The sequence below is a fragment of the Myotis daubentonii genome, chromosome 15 (genome assembly GCF_963259705.1).
Source record: "Myotis daubentonii chromosome 15, mMyoDau2.1, whole genome shotgun sequence".
NCBI classification, from domain to species: domain Eukaryota; kingdom Metazoa; phylum Chordata; class Mammalia; order Chiroptera; family Vespertilionidae; genus Myotis; species Myotis daubentonii.
The window spans coordinates 12561748-12574260 of NC_081854.1; the positions used below are offsets into that span (position 1 = coordinate 12561748).

The following is a 12513-nucleotide window of genomic DNA, read 5'->3' on the forward strand; positions in this document are numbered from 1 at the left end:
ACTGGGGAAAGCAATGTACTTTACTGAGTCAGTTGATGCAAATGCCAGTCTCATTCAGGAACACTCACAGAAACACACGCACACTTGGAAATACACACATACAAACACACAAAGACCAATGTTTGATTATGCCATAAAGGCTACAATCTATGATTTCTCAAAGCCCATATTATGTATTTCTCCTGTCCTAACAGATATCTGCCATAATATTTAATGGCTTCAGGCTAATATCAGAATATATCAAAATTCAAACTCCTACAAGCTGTATGCATATCTCCATTTTAAATAAAAGTGACATCATCCATATGGTACTCATCTGTATTTTTGTCTCATAATCATAACTTCCATTATATGATTTCCAGATAAAAGGGATGTATAACCTATATTCTGATAAATGCATCTTGCCTTGGTAATACATCTGATAAAATAATCAAATTCCCACAAGGTTTTGGGTTTTTGTGGTATTTGTATCATGGGTGTTGGAGAACAATATGGCATAGCTCCTACCTAAGAAGTTTTGATAGACATGCTACAATAATTAGAGGGTGAACATTTCAAAGTCAGGCTGGAAATGCACAGAATTAGAAATCAGTAAGAAATTCAAGGTTAAAAAATCTGACACTGGTAACTACTTGTGACACATTCAAAGTGTCAAAGATGAGCCCCTGCCTTAAAACTGATAAAAATTCTGTAACATGTTTTAAAAAATTAAATCTTTATTGTTCATATTATTACAGTTGTTCTTTACCCCCCATAGCTCCCCTCCACCTGGTTCCCACGCTACCCTTAGCCCTTACCCTCCCCCCACTGTCCTCATACATAGGTATATGATTTTTGTCCAGTCTCTTTCTGCACCCCTTCCCCCCCCCCCACTCCCCGAGAATAGTCAGTCCACTCCCTTTCTATACCCCTGATTCTATTATATTCACCAGTTTATTCTGTTCATCAGATTATTTATTCACTTGGTTTTTAGATTCACTTGTTGACGGGTATGTATTTGTTGTTCATATTTTTACCTTTTTCTTTTTTTTCCCAAATATATTTTATTGATGTTTTACAGAGAGGAAGGGAGATAGAGTTAGAAACATCGATGAGAGAGAAACATTGATCAGCTGCCTCCTGCACATCTCCTACTGGGGATATGCCCGCAACCCAGGTACATGCTCTTGACTGGAATCAAACCTGGGACCTTTGTCTGCAAGCCAACGCTCTATCCAGAGCCAAACCAGTTTTGGCTGCAGATTCCTCTCTTATGTTTGGGGTTTGGAGGTGCCCAGCTGTGAAGCAATGCAAGCTGCTGTGGGTCCTTGGGCCTTTTGGATGTTCTGGGTTTCTCTGACACAGCTGCATATGGTAATTTTAGACTGCAAAGGGCCAGGGCATTCATATGCAAAAGCCTCTACGCACAGCTTGGGTGGGGTGGGGTGGGATGTCAGGGAATCAACAGAGTGGAACAAACAGGCCCTGGGTCTCAGTGTCCCGTGGTAATTGCTGCAAGCACCTCTGGGAGAAAGCCGCCCTTGAGTTCTGCCTGATGCCAGACAGTCCAGTTTCACCCGTATGAGCCTGGATCTCCAGAGACTAGCCCGGAACTGGAGTTCAGAGCAGTCGGGAGCTTGTGTATCCCTCCCAAGTGAAAAAGACAACCGTGTTTTCAGTTGCCAGCCCCTTCCGCGTGCGCCTCTATACCTCTGCACTTTACTTTCCCACCTCCTCTGAGTCTCAGTGTGCTTTTCTCTTTCCTTCTAGTTGTAGAATTTCTACTCAGCCAGTCTCCCTGTGGTTCTGGATGATGTCCATTTTGTCTTCTAGTTGTATTTTTGAAGTGGTTGTGCGAGGCAGCAATTTCAGGTGTTTACCTATGCCGCCATCTTGGTTTCTCTCTCCTTAAACTTCTTACAAAATTAAAAAAAAAACTTTTTCAGTCTGTACTGTGAGAAAAACCACAAAAGATAGTCAATTACACTGTACACAATCCTTAGAAAACCAGACAGGGCCCCAAATAATAGGAACCCAACTTCATAGGCTATGGGGAAGACAGAAGCCATTTGCAATAGGGTAGTACCATGTTAATATTGTGGATGGGAAATACTGAGTGAGTGTTTTTGTATTTCAACAAATGTTCATTTCCTTGAATTAATTTTATTTGCCAGGTTTCTTCCTCTGGATACGATTTCATATATTGTACATTTTTTCCTTTTGGTTTCTTTAACATACAATTACTGAGCACATCTACAAGTGAATATTAAGATTGTGCAGACATGACAGCAAAGTCCCTGCCCTCGTGGAGCTTACACTTTACTGGCCAGCAATTCTGGTATGCGCATCACTGCCAGAGGCGAAGGACAGTCGCTAGCATAATAAATGAGAGAAGTTCATTAGCAGGCTGATGGACATCTTCAGCAGGGCTGAAGATCTGCATATTACTACCTGCTGCCAAACAGCTGAGGACAATTCCCCTAACCTGATAATCCTTTGTTTACCAAACCTTACCTTTGATATGTATACCTGCTTTGCTAAAGGGCAAAATGTGTTAATAAAAAGTTGTAGGTCTGGAGATTCGGGGAGCTTAGTCAATAGAGCTAATTTTCCGCCTGGCTTTCCCCCATGCCTTCCAAATTTATATTTCATGTCTAGTCTCTATTCATTTATGTTGCAGTCCCTTCTCCAGATTCCTGAATATTAGTTGCAGAAAGACTGAGGCACATCACTGAACTTTTATTAAAGGCCAGACCAAACTTTTCCTTCTAAGCACCATCTCCTAAGTGACATCTAATAAATGTCAAAATACTGAATGTAGTGTTTACTGCACCACTTACAAAGGTTCTTTGCTGCATGATCTGCTGAAAACAGAGATGTTTTCAGCTCATGCTTAAACACTGACTAAACTAAAACAACTATTTTCTCTCCTGTGAGACCTGGTGATAAGCATTCAGGTTGTGTGTGAGTTTTTAAAACATCATTTTGTGGAACTTCTTTCCTCTGACAATTCTTTGATGTTCTTTCTCTCATCATCTTTGTAAAATGAATAACTCACATGAATTTTGTTATGTCTTACAAGACTTGATTTCCAACTGAAGTTCTTACCACATATCTCACACCTGTAAGGTTTCTCCACTGTGTGAAGTTGCCTGTGACATTTCAGCTGTGAAGACTGACTATAGAGTTTGCCACACACATCACATTTGTATGGTTTCTCTCCAGTGTGGACACTCTGGTGAAGCTGAAGACTCGAGGCCCGACTGAAACACTTCCCGCACTCCCCACATTTATATGGTTTCTCTGTTGTGTGGACAATCTGATGCGTGTCAAGATTCAAGCTCCACTTAAAACGCTTCCCACACTCCTCACATTTGTATGGCCTTTCTCCAGTGTGGACTCTTTGATGGGATTTAAGGTGCGAACTCCGACCAAAGCTCTTCCCACACGTGTCACATTTGTGTGGCTTTTCTCCAGTGTGGACTTTTTCATGGGCTCGAAGGTGTGAACTCCGACCATAGCTCTTCCCACACTCATCACATTTGAATGGCTTTTCCCCACTGTGGACTCTCTGATGGACCAGAAGTTGTGAGGCCTGAATGAAGACCTTCCCACACACCTTACAATTATAGGGCTTCTCAAGTTCGTGGATTCTACCATGGATTTTAAGATCTGCTCTACGACTGAATCGTTTCCCACATTCTTCACATTTGTATGGTTTCTCCCCAGTATGGAACAGCTGGTGATCCTGAAGTCGTGAACTCCGATTGAAGCCCTGGCCGCACTTTTCACACTTATAAGGTTTCTCTAGACAGCGGGCCTTCCGATGGGTTGTAAGATGTGACCTCTGACGGAAGCCCTTCCCACATACGTCACATTTATAGGGTTTCTCTCCTGTGTGGATCACCAGATGAACTTGATAATGGATTTTCATCCTGAAGCTCTTCCCACACTCCTCACATTTGTATGGCTTCTCTCCTGTGTGGACCCTCTGATGGATATGAAGATTTGAACTACAAGTGAAACATTTCCCACACTCTTCACATTTGTACGGTTTCTCTCCTGTGTGGACCATACAATGGCTATTAAGTGCTGACCTACAACGGAAGTTCTTTGCACATATACCACATTTGAATGGTTTCTCTCCCGTGTGGATTCTCTGATGTACCCGAAGATGTGAAGCATGAATGAAGCCCTTTCCACATGTTTCACAATTAAAAGGTTTCTCCCCTGTGTGCAATTTGCAATGAACATTAAGTGCTGATCTTCGACTGAAGCCTTTCCCACACTGCTCACATTTGAATGGTTTCTCTACAATGTGGACTTTCTGATGAGTTTTCAGATGTGAACTCTTACTGAATTCCTTACCACACTCATAACACTTATAGCGTTTCTTTCCCAAGTGAATTCTCTGGTGAATATGGAGTGCTGAACTATAACAGAAGTTTTTTCCACATTCACTACATGTATGAGACTTCTTTCCTGAATGTATTTGTTGATGAAGATCAAAGTTGGAGGCATCACTGAAAGACTTTTTACATTCATTATCCTGGTAAAGTTTCTGGCCTGTGAAAGTTATAAATAGTCCTGTTCCAAATTGGCCAGGCGAATCACCTTGTTTGGGAACCTGGGAACTCTTTATGATGAAGTCTTGATGCCTGATTAAGTCACTTGCAATCTGTTGCCAGATGTGCCAGCAGGAAAGCTCTTTATGAGGTTCTGCTTCTGGAACAGTCTCTGTCTCACTTGGGATCTTCCCTCCTATAAAGACAGATAATGAAGAAAAATGAACAACTGAAGGCTTTGTTCAGTTGGGGTGCTTCACTGGGCTGGAAAAAGTTTAACTAACTCAGAAAGCAGGTCTAATTAAGCAAGTTTATTCTATAGATATAAAAGGCTAAGTTGACTTGCACATGCGTGATACATATAAAGCTCTTGTTGTCGCCAATCGCACGCATGTGTTTTGATCTGTCATTGTCAATCGTGAATTTGGTTGACACTTCTATTATAGAGAAAGGGTGAATAGTGATATCAAAATATTCCTTCTAATTAATTTCCTTTTTTTTTAAAAATATATTTTATTGATTTTTTACAGAGAGGAAAGAGAGAGATAGAGAGTTAGAAACATCGATGAGAGAGGAACATCGATCAGCTGCCTCCTGCACATCCCCCACCGGGGAAGTGCCCACAACCCAGGTACATGCCCTTGACCAGAATCGAACCCGGGACCCTTCAGTCTGCAGGCCGACGCTCTATCCACTGAGCCAAACCGGTTTCGGCTAATTAATTTCCTTTTAATGTGCACGAATTTGTGCACTGAGCCACTAGTTTCTAATGAATAACAAAGTTAGTGTAGACTCTTGAATAGTAAATCATGTAGTTATGTAGAAAAAAAAGTTACATAAAATATGAATCAAATAGAACTTTAAGGAAAAGCAATAACAAATACTTTGAATTTTAGGTTCATGTAATATAATCTAATATCCAATACTTTAAAGAATTTATATTTACATATTCAAAGTATTCCTGGAAATTCTGCAACTCTTACAAACTTTTGACCATATCCAGTAATTTCAGTTTAAAAATGTATTTTTTAAAAGATTTACCCTTGTTGGTATTCCAAAAACATTATGTTTATACAAAGTTATCTAAACATTTGGAGATTACTTTCTCAATAAAATTTTCAATTAGTTTAAAAAGTACTTCTCTTAACCCTACCAGACCGCTGTACCGATTTTTCGGTAATTTCCGAATCTGCCGCTATACCACTGTACCTAATTTTCGGTACTTTGCCTAGTACGTGAAAAAAATGTGTCGCAAACTAAAAATAACCAACCAATCGTGGTCAAACCTCATGGTTAGCCATTGCAAATGTCTGCCCCCATGTGTTTGAATTGACTTTCTGTGGTCTGACGTGAAAAAATTCTGAAATTTCACAATGAAATGAGTGGCTGATGAACCAAGCACTTCAACAGGAAAGCGAAGTAGGTCTAGGCTTATCACAGTCCAACAGGTGATCAATACTTTGGTTGATTCAGACTCTGAGGAGTCAGAATTTCATCAAGAATGTTTCCAGTTCAAGTGACACAGTGAGAGCTCGAGTGATGAGGAGAATCTTGAACCTTATAGATCTAGAGCTAGATTGATAGTAAAAGAAGGGGGGCGTGTCCCTCAAACAGCTGATGGGGGAGATCTAGGTGGTGATGAAGGTTGGACAAGGAATTTTGTATCACTAAGTACAGATCTGAATTTCACTGAGTATAGAAAAGGCCCAGTGAACATTCCTGGATCTATCACAGAGGAGAGTGAACAGACTGACTTTTTCCCCTTCTTTTTGGATGATACTTTCTGGCAAATTTTGACAGAGAAAACCAACCTCTGGGCCCACCAATTGCATATAGCAAAGCCCAACTCCTACAATGCCAAAAATTTCAAGGATGCCACAGTGGAAGAAATGAAGGCTTTTCTTGGACTGAGGATCTGTATGGAATACTTATGTATAAAGCCCAGCTATCGGGATTATTGGACAAATGAGGGTTCTGACTTTGTTGGGTTTACTCCTGGATTTCGAAATGTTATGACTCAAGACAGATTCTTGGCCCTTTGGAGTTTTTTACATATAACTGTTGAGGAAGACACAGATATCGATAAGACAGATAGAATATATAAAGTTAGGCCTTTCTTGGAAAGTCTGCTCCCCAAGTTTCTTCACTTCTATCTGCCAAAGCAACATTTGAGCCTAGATGAGGGGATGATCCCGACAAAATACCGCTTGGCCATCAAGCAGTATATCAAGGATAAGCCCGCAAAGTGAGGCATCAAGTCTTTCCTTCTCTGTGAAGGTGAGACTGGCTACATTTTGAATGCAGAAATCTACACTGGTGCTGCACCAATGCCTATAAAAGACTTGGGCGCAGTAGGAAATACAGTTGTTCGTCTCCTGACCTCATGTGCAATGGAAAGTAAATCTCATGTGCTTGTCATGGACCGGTTCTACAACTCTGCAACCCTTGCTAAATATGCACTGTCAGAATTACACACAGGAATTGTGGGAACCCTGCAGCAAAACAGGAAGCAGTTTCCTAAGTTGCTGAAAAGTGTAAAAAAACTTGCTAGGGGTGACAGTTGCTATCTATGTCAAGAAAGTGTAACATGTTCAGTTTGGCAGGATAGAAAGCCCATCACATTTATTTTGAACTACCACGATCCAGCCCAAAATGTAGTTAGTAATAAACAGAAGAAATAAAGATGGCAGTGTGCAAGAAATACAGATGCTACAGCTGGTGAAGGACTATAATACATGGGTGGCTGTGACAAAAATGACCAGAAGACCCGCCTTCACCGGTCTTGTCGTCATTACCTCTGCCCCTGATAGCTTTTCATAAAATTTTTTATGTGGGCCAGTTATAATTCTTATATTTTGTATGCTTCAAAGCAGCAAGCTGCTTCAAAATCCAGTTGATTTCACCAGATATATTCAGAAACTGTGCCTGCAACTTACTGGTGGATACAGGACATCAGCCCACAGCCACCCACAAAAGGAACCCTGCCCTCAACAGATGACCCCAGGCAATCATTTTCCAGAGATTCCCCCTGGGACATCGTCTAATCATATCTGTGCTGTGTGCATGGAAAAGTACTCCAGGTACAACAAGCAAAATCCTGGAGTGTCTTCAAAGACAATCCATGCAAGAAGGTGAAGAGCAACATCTGGTGCTCACTTTGCAAGAAGTACCTCTGTGTGAAACAAGGCTCATCCTGCTGGATGGATTGGCACACAAAGGTGGAATATTGGCACTAGATGAAAGGTAGACCTATTTTCTACAATGTCTCCAAGTTCCATCTTATTCTAACCACTTGTTTGCATGTAACTAACATTTTTCTATATCATGTTGGTTTTTTCTCTTTAATGCTCAGGAGCCCAGGTATAGGGGACAGTTAGGTTCAGGGCCTCAGGTCTGGTAGACTTAAGACTCAACAATAAGTAAACAAAGACTAAATGGGTCAAAAGCTTTAACATACACCTTACCTAAGAAGATATATAGATGGCAATTAAGCATATAAAAATATATTTCAGCCCAGCCAGCATGGCTCAGTGGTTGAGCATCGACCTATGAACCAGGAGGTCAAGGTTCAATTTTTGATCAGGGCACATGCCCAGGCTGCAGGCTTGATCCCCAGCGGGGGTGGGGGGCGTGCAGGAGGCAACCCATCAGTAAATCTCTGTCATCATTGATCCTTCTAATTCTTGCTCCCTCTCCTTTCCTCACTGAAATTAATAATAATAATAGAAAGATATTCTACATCTTCTGCGATCAGGGAAATGGAAATTCAAACAACAATGCGATACCACCAGACACATATTAGAATGGCCAAAATCCAGTATACTGACACCACCAAATGCTGGTGACGATGTGAAGCAACAGGACCTCTTATTTATTGCTGGTAGAAATGCCAAATGCCCAGCCACTTTGGAAGACAAAACTAAACATGCTTTTATCATACCATCCAGAGTTACACTCCTTGGTATTTACTAATTGGAGTTGAAAACTTAAGTCCACACAAACATCTGTGCACAGATGTTTATAGCAGCTTAATTCATAACAACAAAATTCAGAAGCAGTTTTTTAGGAAGACAAGATAGCAGTGATATAGGCAGACGCATCCCAGGTTGTGTCCCGGAGCAAATGGAGTAAGCAGCTGAAACTAATAACACCCACCCCGAATTGGCAAAATTACTCAGCTGGTGAGACAGTATGCAGCTGGGAAGGGCAGAACTCCCCTGGAAAGGTAAAAAAAACCAGGGATATGGGAAGGAAAGTTTGCCAGACCTCTGAACCCAGAGGGTCAGAGGGAGACCACGTGGCAGACAGCCTCGTCCCTTGGGACAGGCACAGCCCCTGACTGGGGAAAGGAAATCCGCCGGATTCCTGGCGCAGGGGGATTTGAGATCTGGGTTCTGTGATCACGGAGGACTGAGCCTAAAGGGGGCAGCCTGAAGAGCTGACCAGACCATGCACTGCCGGTAAGAGAAGAGCTTACAGAAACACAGCCTTCCCCGTTTCCGCGGCCGGCGATTGTTTGTTTGTTTTCACTGAATCCTGTTCATAAGACATTTTGGATACAAACACTCACCTGTGCTGAAGAGAGGGAGAAGGTGCGGACGAGTGGAATATGGGGAGAGGCTGAGGAGAGAGGGGGGGCCGGGAGAGGTGGCAGCGAATTGAGTGCTGAGACACCCCTAACCTCCAGGCAAGGAGCACAGCCACACCCAGATTCCACCCTGAACAAGATAAAAGATTAAAATAATCTGATTAGTCCCTGGGAGTTAACAGGGTCTGGCATATAGAGGGATTTTCAATCCCAGCAACAACACAGAGCAGGGTAACGATTAAAGAACCAGCTCCGGACAGTTGACCTCCCCAAACCAGTTTTAAGTACAATAGAGAAAATAAACCCTTGCTACTGGATAGAGAAGCCGTATAGCCTCAGAGGCCAACCCAAAAACAGCCACCCAGAGGCTGAGCCACAAACTGACTCTTAGCTAAACACAAATTAAGGCAGTCTGGGACACAAATACGGCCTGCTTTAAAATCAGGACTGTGGTTTAAAACATGGAGGGACAGTGTATCACTGGGAAATTCAACACTCTTCTGAATAGCTGGTAGGACTAAGGCGAGCCAGACTGACGAGTAGAAGAACCGAAGGACCCTCACTACTGCAAATTTCTTTTTTCTTTTTTCATCTTTCAACTAAGAAAGCAATCTTTTTTCTTCTTCTTTTTGCATCACCTGATTTTACCCTTTTAATTACCACATTTTTATTTTTAACCAGTATTATTACTGCTACCATTTTACCATTTTTTTAAAGTGCCATTTTATTTTCTCTTTATTTTGGGTTTAGTGTTCTCCATTCTATTTTCATCGTTCCTTTAGCATCAATTTTCCCTACCTCAATTTTACCTCTATGCTAAAACCCTCTCCCTCATTTTCCCCTTTTGTTGTCCTGTTTCTCTTGCCCTATTCCTGCTTTGGATTTTCCCTATTCCTTCTGTTTACCTCCTGTCAAAATTTTACCCTACTTATATATCCTATTTGCAATCCACTGCTCTAAATCCTTATACACATATCCCTTCTTTCTTCACTATCCAAAATTTTTTTCTCTTCATCTTTCTATTGTTTTGTTGCTGTTTGCTTGATTGTTGAGTATATTGTTATTGTTTTTTCTTTTACTTTTTGTGTGTGTGTGTGTGTGTGTGTGTGTGTGTGTGTGTTTTAGGACTGGTTGTGAGGTTGTTTTGCTTTTTATGTTTATTTTTTTCTGCTGTTTTTTTCCCTCCCTTTACCCTCGGCTCCCCCCCCCCCCCGGGTTATTTTTGTGCTTCTATTTTCCCTTGCCTCTCTTGATATTATTGATTGTTTCTAGTTTGCATTCATCTCCAGGGAGCCGTTGCTGGAATTTGTTGGGATTATTGGCGGTTCTATCAGAGTTTTCTCCGCATATAAATAGTCTCTTCCCCTCTTCTACTTCATTCTCTCTTTTCGCTCCTTTATTTTTCCCCCCTCCTTTTTCCCCAATTTCATTTTTGCACTCCTTTTTTCCCCCCTACTTTTCTTCTTTCTCTTCTTTCTTCCTTATCCCCTAATTCTCTTAATTCGGGTGGTCACCTTTATTTGGGGTTATTAATAACGTGAATATATTTATGTTCAGTGCCTGGTACGTGGTGCCTTGTTGTGTTGTATTTTGTGCCTTTAAATCAATGCAGCAGATCCAAGCAACAGCAGCCTCCTGAGCACCACACCCTCTGTCTGAGGAACAGCAGCTGTACGTGAAGCCTCCCCCCACCAGCCAGAAGAGCCACCACAGCTGTGAACAGCACCCACCAGAGGAGCTGCTGCCAACTGAGGAGCAGCTGCTACCGCGACCGCCCAAGGAGCAACCACAGCCCAAGGAGCCACTGCCACCCAGGGAGCAGCCACTGAACGACTCAATGTCTAGATATGTCAGTGAGATCAAACATGGGTAGACAAAGAAACCCCCAAAGGAAAGAAAAGAAAACGAGGACTCGCCAGAAAAGCAGCTAAGTAATACAGAGGCATGCAACATGACAGAAAAAGAATTCAGAATAAGGGTCCTAGAGTGCATAAACAAGATGGAGGAAAAAAATCAACAACTTATGCAAGAAAGAAGAAGATGAAAAAAATCAATAACTTATGCAAAAAGCAAGACGAAACAATGAAAAAATCAATAAATTATCTAAGAACCAAGAAGAAATGAAGAGCGATACAGCTGCAATAAAAAACACCATTGGAAGTATTAATAGTAGACTAGGAGAAATGGAGGACTGAATTAGTGAATTAGAAGACAAGGAAGCAAAACACACCCAAACTGTACTGCAATTGGAGAAAAAAATTAAAATACAGGAGGAGAGCCTAAGGGAGCTTTGGGACAACATGAAATGAAACAACATACGAATAATAGGGGTGCCAGAACAGAAAGAGGAACAAGGATTAGAAAACCTATTCGAAGAAATAATATCAGAAAACTTCCCTGAGGTGGGGAAGAAAAAAGTCACACAAGCCCAGAGAGTCCCAACCAAGGTGAACCCAAAAAGACCCACACCAAGACACATCATAATTACCATGGCAAATGTTCAGGACAAAGAGAGAATCTTACAGGCTGCAAGAGAGAGACGGAAAGTTACATACATGGGATCTCCCATTAGATTATCAAATGATTTCTCAACAGAAACACATCAGGCCAGAAAAGAATGGACGGCAATTCACAAAGTGATGCAAAGCAAAGGACTGAATCCAAGAATACTGTATCCAGAAAGGCTATCATTCAAACTTGAAGGGGAAATAAGAAGCTTCACAGACAAAAAAAGGCTAAGGGAGTTTATCACCACCAAGCCAGCAATGCAAGAAATGCTAAAGGGACTGGTGTAAAAACAAGAAATAAAAAGCTCAGAAAGAAAACAGCCACACAAAAAAAGAAATGGCTACAAACAAGTACCTTTCAATAATAACTTTAAACGTAAACAGACTAAATGCTCCAACCAAAAGACATCAAGTGGCTGAATGGATAAAAAAACATGACCCACACATTTGCTGTCTACAAAAGAACCACCTCATTAGAAGGGACTCACACAGACTGAAAGTGAAGGGATGGAAAAATATCTTTCAGGCAAATGGAAATGAAAAAAACCCTGGGGTAGCAATACTTATATCGGACAAAATAGACCTCAAAGTGAAGGCCATAACAAGAGATAAGGAAGGCCACTTCATAATACTAAATGGATCAATACAACAAGAAGATATAACCCTGGTAAACATATATGCAGCCAATGCAGGAGCACCCAAATACATAAAACAACTCCTGGAAGATATCAAAGGAGAGATCGACAACAATACAATCATAGTAGGGGACATCACTGGATAAATCCTCTAGACCAGGGGTGGGCAAACTTTTTGACTCAGGGGCCACAATGGGTTGTTAAAATGGACCGGAGGGCCGGAACAAAAGCATGGATGG

General features: G+C 41.5%; 2 protein-coding genes across 8 annotated transcripts in view; both read right to left on the reverse strand.

Moving 5' to 3' along the window:
* LOC132216768 (zinc finger protein 227-like) overlaps positions 1-12513 on the reverse strand; it is a 123424-nt gene that overhangs the window by 69708 nt on the left and 41203 nt on the right. The gene's annotated exons all lie outside the window — the stretch shown is intronic.
* LOC132216767 (zinc finger protein 226-like) overlaps positions 1-12513 on the reverse strand; it is a 44938-nt gene that overhangs the window by 18104 nt on the left and 14321 nt on the right. Inside the window, exon 5 of one of the 6 annotated variants that reach the window (XM_059666258.1) lies at positions 2123-4740. The exons of the other annotated variants lie outside the window; for them this stretch is intronic. Coding sequence (XP_059522241.1) covers positions 2960-4740 — 1781 coding nt within the window. The 3' untranslated portion in view covers positions 2123-2959. Of the gene's footprint in view, positions 1-2122; positions 4741-12513 lie in introns of those variants that run through there. 6 annotated transcript variants of the gene reach the window in all.